The 21,960-nt window shown below is 34.6% G+C and overlaps 1 protein-coding gene across 1 annotated transcript; it reads left to right on the forward strand.

Moving 5' to 3' along the window:
* Positions 1-759: 759 nt before the first annotated feature.
* Positions 760-3,292, forward strand: LOC107815552 (putative aquaporin NIP7-1). Its single transcript, XM_016641160.2, has 5 exons — positions 760-1,111; positions 1,375-1,599; positions 2,182-2,376; positions 2,465-2,526; positions 2,812-3,292. The coding sequence occupies exons 1-5, from the start codon at positions 920-922 to the stop codon at positions 3,017-3,019; spliced, it is 882 nt and encodes a 293-aa protein (XP_016496646.1). The 5' UTR covers positions 760-919; the 3' UTR covers positions 3,020-3,292.
* Positions 3,293-21,960: the final 18,668 nt, after the last annotated feature.

A 21,960-nucleotide genomic window follows, 5' to 3' on the forward strand; every position in this document is an offset into this window, starting at 1 on the left:
TAATAGCCGACCTAAAAAGTGGCTAAATACCAAGATCATATATCCCTGAAAAAGAGACATAAGATATGCGTCTTAAATTGGTCAGAAACTCGCCTCGTTTTGTTTTCTTCCTTTTTCCCACCTCAATTTGATAACTCAATTCATCTTTTCTATTTTAGACTGCTCCAAAATTTATCTTTTTTAGCAATATCAACATTATACCATTACTCTTCTATCCAAAAGTAAGTCTGCGACGTATTCTGATTCGTAACAATATTCAACTTCTTTAAAAAGTCAATTTATCTCCCAATTTTACCGACTTCCTTTTAAATATATATAACATCTTTTCTACTCGTCTGCAAACTAATTTCAGCAATTGTAATGGATCACAGAGGGTATTATAGTTTTGAATGTATTGGGCAAATGGTTTGAGCAGTGGGAAGGGATTAAGACTTAAGAGTACTGCTGACAAGCAACATAATTTATCTTGACCTATTATTTGTTCATTTTGGCCGACTTGATGATACTAATTAATTAAATCTCTTACATTAATGTTTTCTTTTGATATATTATCTAGTAGGGAAATCTTGAGAGGTAAAGAGGTTGAGCATGCATATAATCTCATAACAAGTCAAAGGATTACTTAAATGAAATCATGGACGTGCAAAAAATGCATGAACAACCTTTTCCATACTTTGGGAGTGCACAAGGAATGTGTGTTGATTTCTGTTGAACTTCCACCTTCTTATGTTTGGATTATAAAACTATACAAAATAACCTAAAAGGAAACTTCAATACATAACATACGAATAACGAAAGAAGTCTCTCTTTTGCATCATCTTTATCTTCGTTTTGTGCATTTGATATCTTTAAAAACGATTCATGCAATATGTGAACTAAACTTCCTTTTCCACAATATACGAAGAGAGATTATTACTTGATGATCATGAAATTGCTTTCATCTGAAAATCGTTTATCCCTTGAATTTCCAGCCGATGCATCAACAAGCGAACAATCTACATATGATAAAGAGACTACATCACATTCAACATCAAGCAATGAAGAGATGCTGATGAAAAGAAACTTTTGGAACTCACCACTTGGACTAATTAATCCAACCCTCCTTCATATGGTTAGCGATCATTAATTACTTGTCACATTATATAACGATGTATTCAGACGCGCAACTAGCATATAAGCAGTGGATGCATGTGTATTACATATCTGGCGATAGAAAAAGTCACAAATTTTATAAATATATAGTATTTATATTAGTAAGAGGTGCACACATTGTTTTAAAATTCTGAATCCGTATCCGCGAATTTTACATTCAATAACCCAAGCATGATGAAACTAAAGGGAAATTAAACTCCATGAATATTTTTAATGTTGCAGGTTTTGGCAGAAGCATTGGGGACTTTTATGCTGATGTTTTGTATATGTGGGATAATGGCAAGCATGGAAATAATGGGAGTGAGGGTGGGGCTTATGGAATATGCAGCCACAGCAGCACTAACAGTAGTAGTTGTAGTCTTCTCAATAGGCCCCATTTCTGGGGCTCACATTAATCCTGCTGTCACATTAGCATTTGCAGCTGTTGGTCATTTCCCATGGTCCAAGGTTTGTATCTCAAGCTTTTATTCTTATGCGTTAGATTTTATTTCGTGTCTCACATAACTTACACTTGTTGTGTGAAGCCTTTTTTTATCTCACATATTTGTAGATCCATATCTTACTTATTTGGGTTCACAAAATTCTGGGACCACACAGTTGTGAGAGAAAAAAGAGGCCCCACGGCACACAACTATTGTCAGTTGTGTGAGGCACAAAATAAAATTTTTCGCCGGTGGATTAAGCTTTCGTTATGCGCGAGATGTGGGGAGGGATTGAACCATATTGGTTTTATGTAGGGAACTTTGCCTTGTATTTTTGCAAGAGCATGTTTCCGCTGCTTAAACGTGTGGTCATTTGGTCATAGAGGCAACTTTTATCGTTGCGTCAAGACTCCAACCCTTCATGAGTGATCTAGTTTGGAAAAAAAATTAAAGAATTAAAAAAAAAAAGTGAATAATGGAGAGTAAAGTTATCTAATTTTTCTTTTCCATTCTCTTCCTTAATTTCCAAACATGGTATGTTAATTTTGATTTGAATTTGACTTTTTAGGTTCTTATTTTCTAAAATCATGAAAACTGTTTTGTTAAGGTTCCATTTTATGTAGTGGCACAAGTGGGGGGTTCTATATTGGCTACATATACAGGGAAATTGGTGTATGGATTAAAAGCAGAATTTGTGATAACAAGACCTCTCCATGGTAGCACTTCAGCATTTTTTGTGGAGCTTTTGGCTACCTTCATTGTGCTCTTCCTAACTGCATCATTGACAAATGATCCTCAATCAGTAAGATCTAATAGCAAAAATTCCCTCTAATATTATTGGGTATTGTTTGTAACTTATCCCTATTAATCAAATATTGTATTTTTTGTAGACAGGGCCATTGTCCGGATTTGTTGTTGGAGTGGCCATTGGACTGGCTGTACTAATTTCTGGGTAATTTTCGTTGCAATTTAAGCATGAGTTGATCTACATATCGTGCAACGGGGTGCAATCGCATTCACTGCTTTGATTCAAACTTTATATACTATAGAAAATTTATAAGATATATATTTTTGTATAAGTACGTAAAATGAAATCAAAATTGAAACTTCTGCACTAAAGTGATGTAAAATGAAATTGTAACATACACTATACCTGAAACTTATACATATATGATGATTTTAATTACTTAATCGGAAAAAATATCTTATCTTTTTTTCATTTTTTGTGTGATTGCAGGCCTATTTCAGGAGGATCAATGAACCCAGCCAGATCTTTAGGACCAGCAATTGTATCATGGAAGTTTGGTGGATTGTGGATATATGTTGTAGCCCCAATACTTGGAGCTGTTGCAGGAGTTGTCTTGTATCGACTTTTACGCCTTCAAGGCTGGTCTTGCAAACCTAATTCCACTCCGACAACAACTCATCAACATAATCCCCTTTAACTAGTAATTTTTAGCTTAGTAATATTGGTGGAAATTTTATACACAAAACATATAGGTTTGATTCTCAGGGTTCTCTTCCTCTTTTAAGTCAAGTTATTAAAATTTTTGTATACATACCCTAATCAAAACACTCAAAACAACGTGGTTTCTGACAAGCTGTGTTCTTGAATAGTAACATAATTGTACGTTGGTGACCTCAAGAAAGTTGCCACTAATGGAAAAGGAAGCACAGCTTGAATGCCCTATTGGATAATGTTTGTGTAATTTTGTCGTTCTTTTTGCCATTCTTCGTGACAACTCAAAGTAAAATGTATTGCCAACACGTCCCCGTACATAACAATGAATGAATGCAGAGGAGGTTAGGGAAGATTGGTTCTTCCATGTCCTCTGTACATAGCGTTGGGAAGCGTATCAAGCTAATAGAAAGAAAAGAATATTTAAGAGAGAAAAGCAATAAATTGCACAAGACAAGACAAGATTTACATGGTTCGGCAATTTTTGCCTACTCAACGGCCACAAAAAGAATAGCTCTTTATTAATTGAAGAGAGAAAGAAGAAGTTTTGGGATGATCTACAAATGAAAATGTAGACCCCTATTTATAGGCATTTGAATACCCTGCCGAGGTAAGCGCTTACATCATAAGAATGCCGATGTAAGCGCTTACATCATAAGACTGCCGAGATAAGCGCTTACATCACAAGAATGTCGATGTAAGCGCTTACATCATATTTTCATCTCTTTTTTATTTTTCTTTCTTTTGTTTTGTCTACTTTCACATACTACAATAGGTTTGGTCCTATCAATCTCCCCCTCAAATATATGTTACATCAAAAAAGAAAATAAAAAAAGATTTGCTATTCTCTGGTGGCGCCTTCACGCTATCAGTCTTGAAGGCTAACTGAGGCAATGCACAACCTCAGTTTGTCAACACCGACAACTTTGGTCAACATGTCTGACGGGTTCTTTGATCCTGGTATCTTCTGTAGGGAAAGAGTTCCTTCATTTATCAACTCTCGGATATGATGATACCTCAACTGGATATGCTTCGATCTTGCATGAAACACTGGATTCTTGGCAAGATGAATTGCACTCTGGCTATCGCTGAAAAGCTCACAATTGTCTTGCTCTTTACCTAACTCTTTAAGAAAATTCTTGATCCAAATCATCTCTTTTCCAGCTTCTGAGATTGCCATGTACTCTGCTTCATGGTAGATAGAGCAACACTTTTCTGAAGTTTAGACATCCAACTAACAGCAGTACCACCCAAGGTGAACACGTAGCCCATGGTACTTTTTCGACTATCCAGATCGCCGCCTAAATTTGCATCAGCAAAACCTTGTAAGATAATATTGCTCTTTTTAAAACAAAGTGTCATACCTGAGGTGCCTTTGAGATATCGCAATATCCATTTTACACCTTCCCAATGCTTCTTTCCTGGATCTGACATGTATCTACTGACAACTCCAACAGCATGGGCTATGTCAGGTCTAGTGCAAACCATAACATACATCAAACTTCCTACTGCTGAAGCATACGGAACTTTGGACATGTACTTCCTTTCTTCTTCTGTCTTAGGTGATTGGTCCTTTGACAGATTTAGATGTCTTCCGAGTGGAGTGCTTCTGGTCTTTGCATCATGAAGACTGAACCTGCTTAGTACCTTCTGTATGTACTTTTCTTGAGACAATTTCAAGGTTCCTTCCGACCTGTTTCTGCTAATCCTCATCCCAAGCATTTGCTTAGCTGGTCCTAAGTCTTTCATTTCAAACTCCTCTGCCAGTTGTTGCTTAACCAAATTGATCTCATTTATGCTAGATCCTACAATTAGCATATCATCAACGTACAACAGTAAAATAATATAGGATTCATCAAGATTTTTGATATAACAACAATGGTCCATCTCACATCGTGTGAAACCATTTTTATGCATGAATCCATCAAACTTCTTGTACCATTGTCGGGGAGCTTGTTTCAAACCATACAAACTCTTCTTCAACTTACACACAAGGTTTTCTTTACCAGAAACTTGAAAACCTTCAGATTGCTTCGTGTAGATGTCTTCTTCAAGGTCACCATGCAAGAAAGCAGTTTTAACATCTAGCTGCTCCAAATGCAAATTTTCTGCAGCTACGATACTTAGCACCAACTTGATAGTAGTTAATTTGACTACAGGAGAGAAGATCTCGGTGTAGTCAATTCCTTCCTTCTGCTGAAAGCCTTTTACTACTAATCGTGTTTTGTATCCCTTCTTACCATCATGCTCTTCCTTGACTCTGTACACCTACTTGTTCTGCAATGCCTTCTTTCCTTTTGGTAACTCCGTAAGTATCCATGTTTTATTCTTTTGAAGAGAATTCATCTCTTCTTTCATGGCTAGCTTCCACTTATTAGAGTCTATCACCTGCATTGCTTCAACAAAATGCTCTGGTTCTCCAGCATCAGTAAGAAGTAAATAGTGAAGAGAGAGAGTTAACCTATCTGGAGCATTCGTGACTCTTTTAGATCTCCTCAATGTAGGTTCATGAGTAACAGAATCCAAATTTGATTCAGGTCCTGATTCCAGATTTGGTTCTGCATTTGATTCTATCTCTGGTTCCGGTTCTGGTTCTGATCCAGGTTCGGTTTCTAGTTCTTCTTCAAATTCGGCTTCTGGTTCTTCATCTTCAATTTCAGAATCAGTTGTAATCCCTATAGCCACTTCATTTTCTGAGATTTCTTCTAACTCAACTGTTTCAGACATTGTCTGTTTGCTAGTGTTGGTTGGTTCTACTTCAAGCTTGTCCTTGTACATCACATTTTTATTAAACATGACATTCTTGTGTCTTAGGATCTTTCTATTCTGATCATCCCAAAACCGATAACCAAAATTATCATCACCATAGCCAATAAAGAAACATTTTTTGGCTTTAGGATCAAGCTTATCTATATCATTAGAGTTTACATGCACATAAGCAGCACAACCAAAAATTTTCAGATGTGAGAGAGTTACCTTCTTTCCTATCCATACCTCCTCGGGAATTTCAAAATTCAGTGGTATAGAGGGTCCCCTATTTATGAGGTAAGTTGTCGTGTTAACAGCCTCAGCCCAAAAATACTTCGGCAATCCAGAATGTATTCTCATACTTCTGGCTCGTTCATTCAAGGTTCTGTTCATCCTCTCAGCAACACCATTTTGTTCTGGTGTTCCAGGAACTGTCTTGATCATTCTGATCCCATTCTCCAAGCAAAATGCTTTGAACTCTTGGCTATCATACTCTCCTCCATTGTCAGACTTCAGACATTTTAACTTTAGACTTGTCTGATTTTAGCTTCAGCTTTCCATCTTTTAAAGGTAACAAACACATCAGATTTATTTTTCAGAAAATAAACTCATACCTTTCTTATGGAGTCATCAATGAAGGTGACATAATAGCGTGAGCCTCCTAAAGAAGTTACAGGAGCTGGTCCCCACACATTTGTATGCACTAGTTACAGCTTCTCTTTCTTTGGCGTTCTTCCCACCTTTGAGAAACTAACTCTCTTTTGTTTCCCGTAAATACAATCTTCGCACAAACCTAATTCAACATGTTTTAGGTTTGGCAATTTTTCTTTGGATGCCAAAAGCTTCATTCCATTCTCACTCATATGCCCGAGCCTCCGGTGCCACAATGTTGTATCACGACCATGATCAACAGTGTCGTACTATTTTTGTGAATAGTACATGCACCAATACTGTACTTTTCTACCAGAATTACACTGTCTGTGCTCTGATACCAGTTGTTGGGAAGCGTATCAAGCTAATAGAAAGAAAAGAATATTTAAGAGAGAAAAGCAATAAATTGCATAAGACAAGACAAGATTTACGTGGTTCGGCAATTTTTGCCTACTCCACGGCCACACAAAGAATAGCTCTTTATTAATTGAAGAGAGAAAGAAGAAGTTTTGGGATGATCTACAAATGAAAATGTAGACCCCTATTTATAGGCATTTGAATGTCCTGTCGAGGTAAGCGCTTACATCATAAGAATGCCGATGTAAGCGCTTACATCATAAGAATGCTGAGGTAAACTCTTACTTCACAAGAATATCGATGTAAGCGCTTACATCATATTTTCATCTCTTTTTTATTTTTCTTTCTTTTGTTTTGTCTATTTTCACATACTACAATAGGTTTGGTCCTATCAATCTCCCCCTCAAATATATGTTACATCAAAAAAGAAAATAAAAAAAGATTTGCTATTCTCTGGTGGCGCCTTCACGCTATCAGTCTTGAAGGCTAACTGAGGCAATGCACAACCTCAGTTTGTCAACACCGACAACTTTGGTCAACATGTCTGACGGGTTCTTTGATCCTGGTATCTTCTGTAGGGAAAGAGTTCCTTCATTTATCAACTCTCGGATATGATGATACCTCAACTGGATATGCTTCGATCTTGCATGAAACACTGGATTCTTGGCAAGATGAATTGCACTCTGGCTATCGCTGAAAAGCTCACAATTGTCCTGCTCTTTACCTAGCTCTTTAAGAAAATTCTTGAGCAAAATCATCTCTTTTCCAGCTTCTGAGATTGCCATGTACTCTGCTTCAGTGATAGATAGAGCAACACTTTTCTGAAGTTTGGACATCCAACTAACAGCAGTACCACCCAAGGTGAACACGTAGCTCGTGGTACTTTTTTGACTATCCAGATCGCCGCCTAAATTTGCATCAGCAAAACCTTGTAAGATAATATTGCTCTTTTTAAAACAAAGTGTCATACCTGAGGTGCCTTTGAGATATCGCAATATCCATTTTACACCTTCCCAATGCTTCTTTCCTGGATCTGACATGTATCTACTGACAACTCCAACAGCATGGGCTATGTCAGGTCTAGTGCAAACCATAACATACATCAAACTTCCTACTGCTGAAGCATACGGAACTTTGGACATGTACTTCCTTTCTTCTTCTGTCTTAGGTGATTGGTCCTTTGACAGATTTAGATGTATTCCGAGTGGAGTGCTTCTGGTCTTTGCATCATGAAGACTGAACCTGCTTAGTACCTTCTGTATGTACTTTTCTTGAGACAATTTCAAGGTTCCTTCCGACCTGTTTCTGCTAATCCTCATCCCAAGCATTTGCTTAGCTGGTCCTAAGTCTTTCATTTCAAACTCCTCTGCCAGTTGTTGCTTAACCAAATTGATCTCATTTATGCTAGATCCTCCAATTAGCATATCATCAACGTACAACAGTAAAATAATATAGGATTCATCAAGATTTTTGATATAACAACAATGGTCCATCTTACATCGTGTGAAACCATTTTTATGCATGAATCCATCAAATTTCTTGTACCATTGTCGGGGAGCTTGTTTCAAACCATACAAACTCTTCTTCAACTTACACACAAGGTTTTCTTTACCAGAAACTTGAAAACCTTCAGGTTGCTTCATGTAGATATCTTCTTCAAGGTCACCATGCAAGAAAGCAATTTTAACATCTAGCTGCTCCAAATGCAAATTTTCTGCAGCTACGATACTTAGCACCAACTTGATAGTAGTTAATTTGACTACAGGAGAGAAGATCTCGGTGTAGTCAATTCCTTCCTTCTGCTGAAAGCCTTTTACTACTAATCGTGCTTTGTATCTCTTCTTACCATCATGCTCTTCCTTGACTCTGTACACCCACTTGTTTTGCAATGCCTTCTTTCCTTTTGGCAACTCCGTAAGTATCCATGTTTTATTCTTTTGAAGAGAATTCATCTCTTCTTTCATGGCTAGCTTCCACTTATCAGAGTCTATCACCTACATTGCTTCAACAAAATGCTCTGGTTCTCCAGCATCAGTAAGAAGTAAATAGTGAAGAGAGAGAGTTAACCTATCTGGAGCATTCGTAACTCTTTTAGATCTCCTCAATGTAGGTTCATGAGTAACAGAATCCAAATTTGATTCAGGTCCTGATTCCAGATTTGGTTCTGCATTTGATTCTATCTCTGGTTCCGGTTCTGGTTCTGATCCAGGTTCGGTTTCTAGTTCTTCTTCAAATTCGGCTTCTGGTTCTTCATCTTCAATTTCAGAATCAGTTGTAATCCCTCTAGCCACTTCATTTTCTGAGATTTCTTCTAACTCAACTGTTTCAGACATTGTCTGTTTGCTGGTGTTGGTTGGTTCTACTTCAAGCTTGTCCTTGTATATCACATTTTCATTAAACGTGACATTCTTGTGTCTTAGGATCTTTCTATTCTGATCATCCCAAAACCGATAACCAAAATTATCATCACCATAGCCAATAAAGAAACATTTTTTGGCTTTAGGATCAAGCTTATCTCTATCATTAGAGTTTACATGCACATAAGCAGCACAACCAAAAAAATTCAGATGTGAGAGAGTTACCTTCTTTCCTGTCCATACCTCCTCGGGAATTTCAAAATTCAGTGGTACAGAGGGTCCACTATTTATGAGGTAAGCTGCCGTGTTAACAGCCTCAGCCCAAAAGTACTTCGGCAATCCAGAATGTATTCCCATACTTCTGGCTCGTTCATTCAGGGTTCTGTTCATCCTCTCAGCAACACCATTTTGTTCCGGTGTTCCAGGAACTGTCTTGATCATTCTGATCCCATTCTCCAAGCAAAATGCTTTGAACTCTTGGCTATCATACTCTCCTCCATTGTCAGACTTCAGACATTTTAACTTTAGACTTGTCTGATTTTCAGCTTCAGCTTTCCATCTTTTAAAGGTAACAAACACATCAGATTTATTTTTCAGAAAATAAACTCATACCTTTCTTATGGAGTCATCAATGAAGGTGACATAATAGCGTGAGCCTCCTAAAGAAGTTACAGGAGCCGGTCCCCACACATCTGTATGCACTAGTTCCAGCTTCTCTTTCTTTGGCGTTCTTCCCACCTTTAAGAAACTAATTCTCTTTTGTTTCCCGTAAATGCAATCTTCGCACAAACCTAATTCAACATGTTTTAGGTTTGGCAATTTTTCTTTGGATGCCAAAAGCTTCATTCCCTTCTCACTCATATGCCCGAGCCTCCGGTGCCACAATGTTGTATCACGACCATGATCAACAGTGTTACACTATTTTTGTGAATAGTACCTGCACCAATATTGTACTTTTCTACCAGAATTACACTGTCTGTGCTCTGATACCAGTTGTTGGGAAGCGTATCAAGCTAATAGAAAGAAAAGAATATTTAAGAGAGAAAAGCAATAAATTGCACAAGACAAGACAAGACAAGATTTACGTGGTTCGGCAATTTTTGCCTACTCCACGGCCACACAAAGAATAGCTCTTTATTAATTGAAGAGAGAAAGAATAAGTTTTGGGATGATCTACAAATGAAAATGTAGACCCCTATTTATGGGCATTTGAATGCCCTGCCGAGGTAAGCGCTTACATCATAAGATTGCCGATGTAAACGCTTACATCATAAGAATGCCGAGGTAAGCGCTTACATCACAAGAATGTCGATGTAAGCGCTTACATCATATTTTCATCTCTTTTTGATTTTTCTTTCTTTTGTTTTGTCTACTTTCACATACAACAATAGGTTTGGTCCTATCACATACATACAACATATCGTTAGCGGGTTCAAAATAGTGGCGAAGCTATTTTTTTGAAGGGTGTTCAAACTTGAAATTAGTAAAACAAAAAGATTCCGATAAAAGGATGTTCAATGTATGTTATGTACCTCTAAAACCTAATATTTTACTTATATATGTAATATTTTTCCGACAAAGGGTGGTCAGTTGACCACCCTAACTTAAGTGTGGCTTCGCCCCTGGTTGGGAACCAACTGAGTGGCGTAGCCAAATAGAGTGAACGGTGTTCACTTGAACATTTTTCTATCAAAAAATTATGTTGAATATATAGAAAGTTATACAGTGTGTGTTAAACTTTGAACACAATTAGCGAAATTCTTAGTTTTGTCACTATAGTCTATATATACGTATTTTAGTTTTTTCCAGTTGAACTTATTCTAAATCTGCATCTGCACACACGCAATCATCTTTTCTAACCATATACGTTTTCTGAACTAACCTAACATGTATTAGTAATAAAAATCTTATTAATTTCTCTTAATGAAAATCTTATCAAAACACAAAGAAGATTACAGCCCCCTTTTTATTTGTATTCCCTTTGTTTTTGTTCATTTTGGTAAATACTCGCAACTAGAAAATATGATAGTTCAAAATGGCTATAACTTGAAAAGTACAAGTAGTCATGCTAGTTTGTCCCAATCAATATATTACTCCAGCAATCATCAAGAAACAAGCTGCTTCCTACCTATATTTGAACTACACTTCTGTTTCTTTCGATTAATTTTTAGTAGTAACTCATAAATGTAAAGGTTCAAGCCTCAAATTAAAGTAGTCCTACTTATACTCTGCCAATAGTCATGCTAACTTGTAATCAAATAATATAATATAATATAAATCAACATCTTAAACAATAATCAAATGACAACATCGTAACCTATATGGAATTAATGACTCTTTTTGTTTAATTCTTTTTTATTTTGGAAAATAACCTACAACTTAAAAGGATGAACCACACTTCATCATCATATTCATATAATAAATGGGAGACAAATAGGTAAAGGAGACCTTATCTTCCATGCCATTTGTATACCTAATTCTTACGAATTAATCATCAAAAGCATGATATGATGACGACATAAACAGGTTGTTTACTAAACAAAGTGGCTGACGTTAGGATGAAGGAAAACTAATGCAAATAAGAACTCCAAAAACTAAAGACAAAAAATCGTCACTCTCAATATGGTTTCCGTGAAAATAGCACAAAAGATTAGCGAGTACACTGCTGGTATACCACTGACTTAATTAGTTTAAAGAATTTAAATATTAAAAATTTATATTATATTAAAAGGAGAGTAGTATGCATTGTAGTTAAGCTATGTGGCAAGCTAAAATAAAGTCACTAGGCAATTTTAGGACAACATTAATTATTAGAAATTATAAATGGAAACATAGTTAAGGAAAATAGTTTAATAAATCTTATACATAATCTAAATATATCTTAGACAAATCTAATCTCTCTCTCTCTCTTTATATATATTATTATACTATAATATATTATATACATACATATATATATATATATATATATATATATATATATATATATATATATATATATATGTGTGTGTGTGTGTGTGTGTGTGTGTGTGTGTGTGTCTATATCTATATCTATATTTGTATTTATATCTATATTTGTATCTATATCTGTATCTGTATTTATATCTATATCTATATCTATATCTGTAATTATATCTATATATTGATCCACTCATAGATTTTCTTCTAAATTAGTTAGAAATGTAGAGGTAAAAAATTAATTAAAAAACTATAATAGAAAAAAATAAAAAATATAGAAAGACGTAAATTGAGATAACCTATGACTATTTATACTTTGGAGTGTGTGTGTGTGTGTGTGTGTGTATTGATCCACTCATAGATTTTCTTCTAAATCAGTTAGAAATATGGAGGTAAAAAATTATTTAAAAACTATAATAGAAAAAATAAAAAATATAGAAAGACATAAATTGAGATAACCTATGACTATTTATATTTTGGAGTAAGTTAAAATATGAAATAAAATTAAAATTTACTTAAGATATTAAATATTTCTTGACTTCAAAAATTTTAAAAAAAATTCAGGCGGTAAAATAAGATCTTACATAAAGTATACAATTACTTATAAGATAAGAAAAAAATTAAATATCTATATCTTCTATCTATATTATATTATATTAAAAGGAGAGTAGTGATGCATGATATTAAGCCAAGTGGCGTATTGAGAAAATATCACTTAGCATTTTTAAGACATAATCTAAATAGATTTTTTAATTTAATAAGTATTAAAACAGCTTAGATTTGCTCAAATTTAATTTATGAAGAAATCAATTAAAATTGACACACATTCTTATAGTAAATAAATTTTTATAGCTTTCCAAATATAATTATTCACTAACCACTTGATCTGTTTTCTTTCATTTCATAATTTTATTATTTTTAAAAATAGTACATAAAGAAATAAAATAATAGTGAAATATTATCATTAAATATAATGTATTCCAACAAATAAGAAATTAATTTTTAGATTAATATATAAATTGAGTGCAATTATTGAATGCATAAGATAATTTTTAAAAATGCAGTCCAATTAAAAATTAGAAGGAAATAACTTTTTAGAAGATAAAACAATTCTTCTTAAAATATATAAAGAAAATATTAAGAATAAATTAGAAATAGTGTGAGAATATTTATGCTAAGAATTAGTTTATAAAATAAAATAAAGTGAAATAAAATACTTAAAAATACTATTGATAAATTTAAATAACTCAAGAATTTAAGCAATGTTTTTAAAATAAAATAGATACTTATTTTAAGATTAAAAAAATTCTAGATTTATCTATATTATATTAAAGGATAGTAATGGATAATTATATTAAATAAAGTGGCAACTTAATTAAAAGCCATATGAAACTGTAATAATACCATATATCTGATAACATAATAGCAAAAGTAAAAAAATAATTAAAAATTTAATATTAGAAATGAAAGGAAAAGACTATTTCACTTAATGTTAGAAAGTTCTTAACATTATGATGAGAATGCTCAAACTATGGATAGGACCACCAAAAATTATAGTCTTGCTAGATATAGAATCAAATTTTAAAAATTATAAAATAAATCTAATATAAGTAATTTTTTAACGAAAACAAAAGAATCAAATTTTGTATCTTGAAACTAAAAGGAAAGAAAATTTATTGCATGTAATACAAAAAATAAATATAAGAAATACTCAATAGATTTGGAATATAATAATCAAAGAACTTGTATATTATTATTTTAGATTAATCAAAGTTATAAATTAAAGTAAAATATGATATTATTTTGATTACAGGTAAAATATTAATATAAAAATTAACTAAAAAATTCTTAGTAGGGAATAGACTGTATAAAGAAAAAAATAGAGATAATATGAGGATATTTATACTTTAAATTATTTTAAAATAAAATAAAGTAAATAATTTAATAATATTCAAAAATAATACTGATAAATTTAAATAGTAAAATATTTTCGAATAAGGGGATAAAAGCGTAAAATATATTAAATTTCAAGAATAAAAAAATAATATTTATCTATAATTATAAAAGGATAATAAGTAAGATAGTATGTCAATTAGTAACCCGAAAAAAGTCATATGAAAGTATAATAATATTAAATAATAAATAATATAATAATTATAAGCAAAGAACAAAAAAGTATGTAAATTTTAAAAGAATAAGACTTATTGGAGCTTGAGATAAAAAAAATGATACTAAGAATTTTATTAAAATAATATGATCTAATATGTTCAAACGAGGCAAATCACCACATGACATATTTAGGATTTTTTTTTTAAAATATTGATAACGAAACGAAATTCAAGTACTAAAATTAACCGATTGGATTATATAAATATAAAAAAAGAAAATAAGTTATCAACTAAGAGATTTGCAAAATGGTTTCATGTCTTACTTCTTAATTAATATCTAATGATTATCTATAAATTTTATCTGGAAGGTTTATACTTTAATCACAATCCGACATGGACTGTGTCCATGCATCGCACGGGTACTAATACTAGTTACATATAAAATCAATGTTTATCATTAAAAATATTTTTAAAAATGTTTGATTGTAGTTAAAGAAACAATCTTTAGCCATCATTTCTGGATGCAATACTCCTTCTATAGATAGTCCGATGAAGCTGATATAAATAATGTTAAATTGTGTTCTGAATCAACTTCTGAAACAGTCATATAGAAACAATCTAGTAACCGGTCTCTATATATATTAAACTAGTTAATTTATTTGCGCTCGCGCGGCAATGAAGAAAATCGTAAATAATTGTCATAAAAAGATCAACATTTTCTAGATATTTGGTCACATACTTCACTAATTACCAAAACAAAATCGTAAAATTTTGAGATTATCATATAACAAAATAAACTTTAAGTAAAAAAACGAACTAATTTCATTAAAACAAAAATTGATTATCAAGATATTCTGACAGTTTTGAGAAAGGTTAAAGTCTGTTACCAAAACAAAAAAGTTAAAATCAAATCCATAATTACTCTTTGTTTCTGCAAAGACGAAAGAAGTATTGTTCTCCAATTACTCTCTTACCAATATATATAGTTGTCAAGTTTAAAAAAAAAAATATAAAATTGAATGAAGTCAAGAAAATTATAATTGTACGAAATTATTAATAAAAAAATTGACTCACTTAAATAGAAGTAATTACTTATCTCCTCCTCTTTCCTTATTTCACTTGACGGTTTGGGTAATCGATTACTTTTTACTCTTCTCTTAATTTTTGTTTACTTTAAATGAAAATTTTCTTGTCAAAACCTTTACAAACTAAAAATTTGGAAATATAGAAAGGAACTTGAAATTTCTTTTATTATCTTTAATAAAAGCTGAAGCGCTTGAACATGTTTGATACCATTGCATACCTATAAGTACTTTTTGTTATTTAGGTTTAAAGAGATGTTTGAAAATTAAGATTTATGTCGACGCAGAAAACATTGTGAGCACGTGATTTTTGCCCTAAATATGATTATTCCCAAAATCCCAAAGAAAATAATTTTTCTTTATTTTTACAGTTTTTGTGCATTTCGGTATCATTTTCTGATAATTGTTGCATTCTATTTATAAAATACAAAAATATGCATTTTTGCATTTAGGTTTTAGTTTTATGTTTTTTAGTATCAACTAAAGTTTAATTTGTTTAGAACAAAACATGAAAATCACAAAATTAGTTCATTTTTGCATTTTAATGATTTCTATTGGGAATTCATCATGAAATAGTTTTCAAACAATTTTAAGAATTAATTAGTCTTCGTTTTGAAATAACTAGGATTTCATGTTAGTTTTACATCTCCATAAAAATTGGAAAAATTATAAAAATTGTAAAAGTAAGAAAAGAAAATAAAAAGAAAATAAGAGTAGAAATTTGGTCTTAATAAAGACCCAAAATTTGGGCCAATTTATTGGAAATTTTCAGGCCCAAACGCCCTAAACCCGTTCCAAACTGGACCAGGCCCAATCCTTACCCGGTCCTTCTCCCAGGCGTTGAAACGGCGTCGTTTTCCCCAGCCCCAATCACGACCGTTGGATCTCATCAATCCAACGGTCCGGATCTAACTAGGATGTTTGGTATATAAATGTCCGAAAACTTCCCCCCCCCCCCACCCCATTTGTCTCGTCTTCCTCACCCCGCCTATCCTCTCAAACCCTAATCCACGCGGCCCCTAAATCCCTCGCCGGCGGTGAACGTCACCTGCACCGTTCAAGCCCAAAACTACTCCACTCGTCCTCCTCACTCCCCTCTTTCCATTCCACCCACTGGTTCCCCTCGAATAAGGCCGGAGCTCGTCGAATCTTCGATTGAAGTTTCCGGTCAGATCGCAGGTTTACCCAAACCAGCCCAAAGTCACACCACACAATCCTCGGTCGTCCCTCAACACTAATCCATAATTATCTTCCTTCAAATCTCTGTGAAACGGCTCGAATTTCAGATCTAAGAATTTCTGGCCAAAACCCTAAACCAAAATCTTTGTGATTTCGAACCGTAGTATCCTTAACCATGTGTTCTCTTGTAAGAACACATGGTTAGGGATGTTACGCGTCAAAAATCTGAAAGGATTCGGACGTCAGTGACTGGCCGGAGTTCCTCGTGCTTCTGTGAGTCTTTCCTGTTTCTTTTTACTCGCATGGTTGAAGTTTTAGTTACAGTCTTGGTTTCATTAAGTGTTCTGTTAAATTTATGAATTATTTTGTGTATTAGTATAATTCTATCAATTGTTGTTAGTTCTGAGTTTGATATTTGTTTGGTCGATTGTGAGTTTATTGGTTAAGAATTAGTTTAATTTCATTTAATATTGATCAGTAGCTTAAGTTCTGCTTTGATCAATCTTGGTTTCTGGTTTTTCTTAGTTTGATTGAGTTTGTGTAATTAAACAATTTGGATTGGTTAGTTTGATTAGTTGATCTCTGAGTGCTAATTAATCAGTTTCAGTTAGTTTTTGATTAACTTAGGGGATTGGTTATAGCTGTTAAGGATGAGGGTAGGATCAGTAACTTTGAGAAGCCTTCAGGGGTAGTTTGGGTATGGAAAAGGGTAGTTCTGATAGGAATAGTAATTTCAAAGCATATGAAAGGGCAGTATAGGTATTGTATGGGTAGAAGAATACCCTAGGGCCTTCTAGAATAGGATTTTAGTGCACATTTCAGCACAATAGGGGTGTTTACTTGTTTAGCAAGTCAAGAATAGAGGGACTAAACTGAAATAAGGGAGGGACTAAAAAAAGAAAATCAAAAATCTGATCTATTCTCTCTTGTTGCCTATATAAGGGCATGAAATGCCTTGGGAAAGGGGGTTCTTCTTCTTCCTTCAGCTCTAAGTTTGAAAATCCCCGCAAAAGGCTCTCCTCCCTGCTTTCAATTCCAGCTAGTATTTCCATTCCAGTATTCAAAAAATAAAAACATCAAAAATGAAGAAATCAAAAACAATCTTACAGTTTCATTATTAGTTTTGGATTTCAGTTGGGTTTTGGGTTTAGCAGTATTGTAGAGGTGTTTAGGTTCAGCTGTGAGGGCTAGGAGTGCATTTGAAGTGTGTGTTGAATTGATCTGTGGAGTCTGCTTGCATTTCTGGTTTTTAAAAGCAGTTCCTGGCATGTTCTGTGGTGTATATTGTTGAGTTTGTTGCTGTTGCTGTTCAAAGTAGCTGACTCCTTTCCTTCTCATATTTTTCTTTATCCAGGTACACAATTGTACCCCTGATGAATGTGAGCTCAGATAGGCAGAACTGAATTATGTGAAGAATATTACATGCAAAATTGAGTTCTGATTTAGCTAATTTCCATATCTACGTATTCAGTGTTCAAATTCATGGATATTGTTTAAAGTTTTGTTTGCTTTAGTGCTAAATTGACTATATGAACTGTTATATTTTAGAGTCATGTGAGTACTATGAAGTGAACATCAGTGTTAGTTGATTGCATGATAGATTGATAGTAATGTTGGCATGAATTGATTCAGAAATAGCTCGCATGCTTTATGTTATTGAGATTGTGTTTATAGCTTGGTATTCACCTTGATGATGTCTAAGAAACTCACCAGAATGTCATTAGATGAATTAGCCTGTATATGAAGTTGGAATTCAATTGATTAATTTCCTTTTAAGTTAAGTAGATGTGTATTATTTCCCCTTGGCTGATTATTGAATACTTGCAATAGCTTAGAGATAATTTCAAAGGGTTGTCTGGGTAAGCAAATCAAAGCCTCGTTGGGCTCAACGATGAGCCATCTCAGGCTGTCACGTGAGCAGCCTTCATGAGTTTTGGCTTCTTAAGGGATTCGATCCCAGGTGCTGAGGTCTGTCGCCTGGGCTTCCCTTTCGTTTGCCTGACCAGATTTTGGGCCGTTTCTGAGGCCCATCAGTGGTCCAGCCCGCTGTGGAGGTTGGACTACTAAATTTTATTTAGTTTACATCTAATTAAGTTCCCTTTCTTCTTTTAGGGATATTTGATCGTTAGAAATTGTAGTTATTCTCAAATGGGTTTTTTTAAATGTTAGAAATGAACTTCGCCCAACAAAAATTATGTATACGGGCTGTCAATAATTGGTTATTAAAAATGTTTAGAATTTGGGATGGCCATTTAGCGAACTCCACGGACTTCCCCAAAATGATATTACGTTAGAATCTTTAGGCGCGATTTTAATTTAAGTACCTTCTTAAACTCGGGTGCGCATTGATGCGACCCAAATCCAAATCTCGGCGAAGTCGAAACGTGTTGACAACTACGGGTGCATTGATTGCGACGTGGTTCGAAACGCGTTTTCACGACGTTGCAATTCTTTTAAAATAAATAATGATAAAAAGCGGTTTACAAATAAAAGGCATTAAAATCAGATAAAATCAAATACAACAGTTAAGCGACCGTGCTAGAACCACGGAGCTCGGGAATGCCTAACACCTTCTCCCGGGTTAACAGAATTCCTTACTCGGATTTCTGGTACGCGGACTGTTAATAGAGTCATAAATTTCCTCGGTTCGGGATTCAACCGGTGACTTGGGACACCATTAATCTCTCAAGTGGCGACTCTGAATAATTAATAATTAAATCCCGTTCCGATTGTCCTTTAAATGGAAAAACTCATTTACGCCCTTACGGGTGTAGGTGTAAAAAAGGAGGTGTGACAGCTCTGGCGACTCTGCTGGGGATCGAACCCAGAATATCTGGTTCAGGGTTCAGAATTCGAGCTTAGATAAATTGCTGTATTTAATTGTATTTGATTTTCCTACATGTTTTGTGCTGAATGTGCTAAATGTTACCGCTTTGATATTATCTGAACTGTATATAAACTTTGCCGACACCCTTCTCTCTTCACCTCCGGGGATGTGCTTACTGGTTGAGACTCCCTATTCTGTTAGTGTCATACCTTGAAATAAAAAAGAGGCCGGAAAAGTTACGAAGTCGGATGGCCTTTTGGTTCCCGGTAAGTTGCTCTCTCCTCGACTCGAGTCGTCCACTAGGGTACATAGTCTAGAACACCGACCCAGGTTTTGAACATAGTATAACGTGACTTCATGCCGGATCTCTAGTAGGAACGATTATTTGCATCATGTTGCATTTGACTTAGGGGACTCAATACAGGGGTTGGGTCCGTCTAGGGCTAGCAACTTGAAATGAAAAGACCATCCTGATGCATCCTACTTGCTCTGTACATATATTTGTTTCGAACCTGCATGTTGACCGGTTTCTGAATCTCGGGAATGTTGGAAAATTGAAAAAAAGAAAAAAGAGGAAAGAAAAAATATATCAGTTAGGGAGTTAATTGATTATTTTAGAAATAAAAGCCCAATGCCCAAACACTGTCGAAACTCTGCCAAAATTTTGAGAAAATGAAAAAGGAAAATGCTTTATTTTAGTCTGTTTTACTAAAAGCAAAAGAAAAATAGAAAAAAAAAGAGTCTTTTAATTTTGAAAAATTGTTTGTTGAAAAAGAAAAGGATAAAAAGAGTCTTTGTTTTAGTTTGAAAAACATAAGTTGTTTCATTATTTGTTGAAAAAGGAAAGGAAAAAGAGTCGGTTATTTTTATCTTGGAAAAATAGGCTGTTTTATTTGTTGAAAAGAAAAAAAAAAGTCTTGTTTCTAAAAATAGTTTTTATTCGCTTATGAAATGCCAAAAATAAAAATGGAAAAGAGTCATGTTTTAAAATAGTTTGGTTAATTTGCCCGAACTACGCATGGTTTGATTCTCATAGGGCGTGAGATACGTAGGCAGCCTTCATCGGGTCCAACCTCCCCTTTTGCAAAATAACCAGAAAATATCAAAATTTTAATTTTGTCATAAATAAACCAGGCGATGCCATTTTTGTCAAAAATAGCCAAATGTTCCCAAACGGAACGCCGGAAGGCTGACCTTACATAGATAGCCACCTTTGGTCATGTTTTCATATTTTTTCGACACTCACAGCCTTAAGTTTTCGTCCTCGAGGCGTTGAAAGGCCGTGTTGCAATATCGGGTCTTTTATCTTAAATAAAAACAAGTAATTTGGGGACGCTGGAAGGCTGACTTTGCAAAAACCGCCATCTTGGTCACTTTTTGATGTGTGACCGGTTGACTTCTGCGGCTTTAAAATCTTTGTTCCTGAAGTGCTGAAAGGCCGCGTTTGAGAATTGAGTTCTTCATTTGAAAATATAGGGGTAATTTTGAGTCGATAATATAGATAACTTTTTTGGAGTCAAATAAAAGTTTTTCTTTTTTGCTTAAACACTTTAATAAATGTGCAGGATGAGCACGATGGTAAATGAGTCCTTTTCAATAATGACCAAAATCCATTTTGAGCTGCTATTATGGTGGAATGATTTAGGCAAAGAAGGGCAAGACGAAGTGAAAAAATATTTGAAAGACCTTCCGGATTTATTAAACATTCAGCCTCGGGGGGATATTATCAGGGCATTGGTCGCCCATTGGGATGCGGCACATAATGTATTTTATTTCTCAGACTTTGAGCTCACCCCGACATTGGAAGAAATAGCGGGGTATATTGGAAGTGATCAAGCTCCATTGAGGTTCAAATACTTGATTGCTCCTAGGGCCATTACCATACACCGATTCTTGGATTCCTTGAAAATACCCCGAACAGTTCATCATCCAGATTTTGCAAAGGGTTTCTGCAGTTTCCGCTTCATATATGATAGGTATGGCCACGTGGGCGGGTTCAACAATCCAGACTTTAAGCTATGCAGTAGAAGTAACCGACAAAAATGAGAGGAACACAGATGGGTGGCTTTTATGATAGCCTTCTTGGGCCTCATAATATTCCCAAGGAAAGATGGTAATATTGATTTGAAAGTAGCAGGGGTCGTCAGTACCTTGCAAACCATGGTAAAAAGCACATTAGCACCTATGATCGTGGCTGATATTTTCCGAGCTCTCACTGCGTGCAAAGCTGGGGGCAAATTTTTTGAGGGATGTAACTTGCTGTTACAAATGTGGATGACTGAGCATTTGTGCCCTCGCTCTCAGCTATTGAGTTATGGTTCGGTTGAGAAAACTTGTATAGGTGAATTTTACACAAGAATCAAAGGGGCTAGTCTACCTGAAGGAGTCACGGCCTGGACATCATTATTTCGGAACCTCAATGCCAGCCAGATACAGTGGGTGCTTGGATGGTTGCCTGTCGAAGAGGTCATATATATGCCAGCAGCCCGCCCGCATTTTTTGTTGATGGGACTCAAAAGCATCCAGCCCTATGCACCATATCGGGTTCTGAGGCAACTCGGGAGATATCAAGTAGTACCGAGAGATGAAGATCTGAGTACCCAAGTGGTCGAAATTAGTCCTGATGGTCGATTCCTCGAGGAAGAAGTTCGCCAAATTTG

Source organism: Nicotiana tabacum, chromosome 7 (assembly GCF_000715075.1).
Source record: "Nicotiana tabacum cultivar K326 chromosome 7, ASM71507v2, whole genome shotgun sequence".
Lineage (NCBI taxonomy): Eukaryota > Viridiplantae > Streptophyta > Magnoliopsida > Solanales > Solanaceae > Nicotiana > Nicotiana tabacum.

What these genes read in the sequence shown, in the direction of transcription:
- LOC107815552 (XM_016641160.2), top strand. Translation starts at nt 920, where the DNA reads ATGATCATGAAATTGCTTTCATCTGAAAATCGTTTATCCCTTGAATTT. An exon ending in GTCATTTCCCATGGTCCAAG is followed by an intron (nt 1,600 to 2,181) that starts GTTTGTATCTCA and finishes TGTTTTGTTAAG; the next exon opens with GTTCCATTTTATGTAGTGGC. An exon ending in CTGGCTGTACTAATTTCTGG is followed by an intron (nt 2,527 to 2,811) that starts GTAATTTTCGTT and finishes GTGTGATTGCAG; the next exon opens with GCCTATTTCAGGAGGATCAA.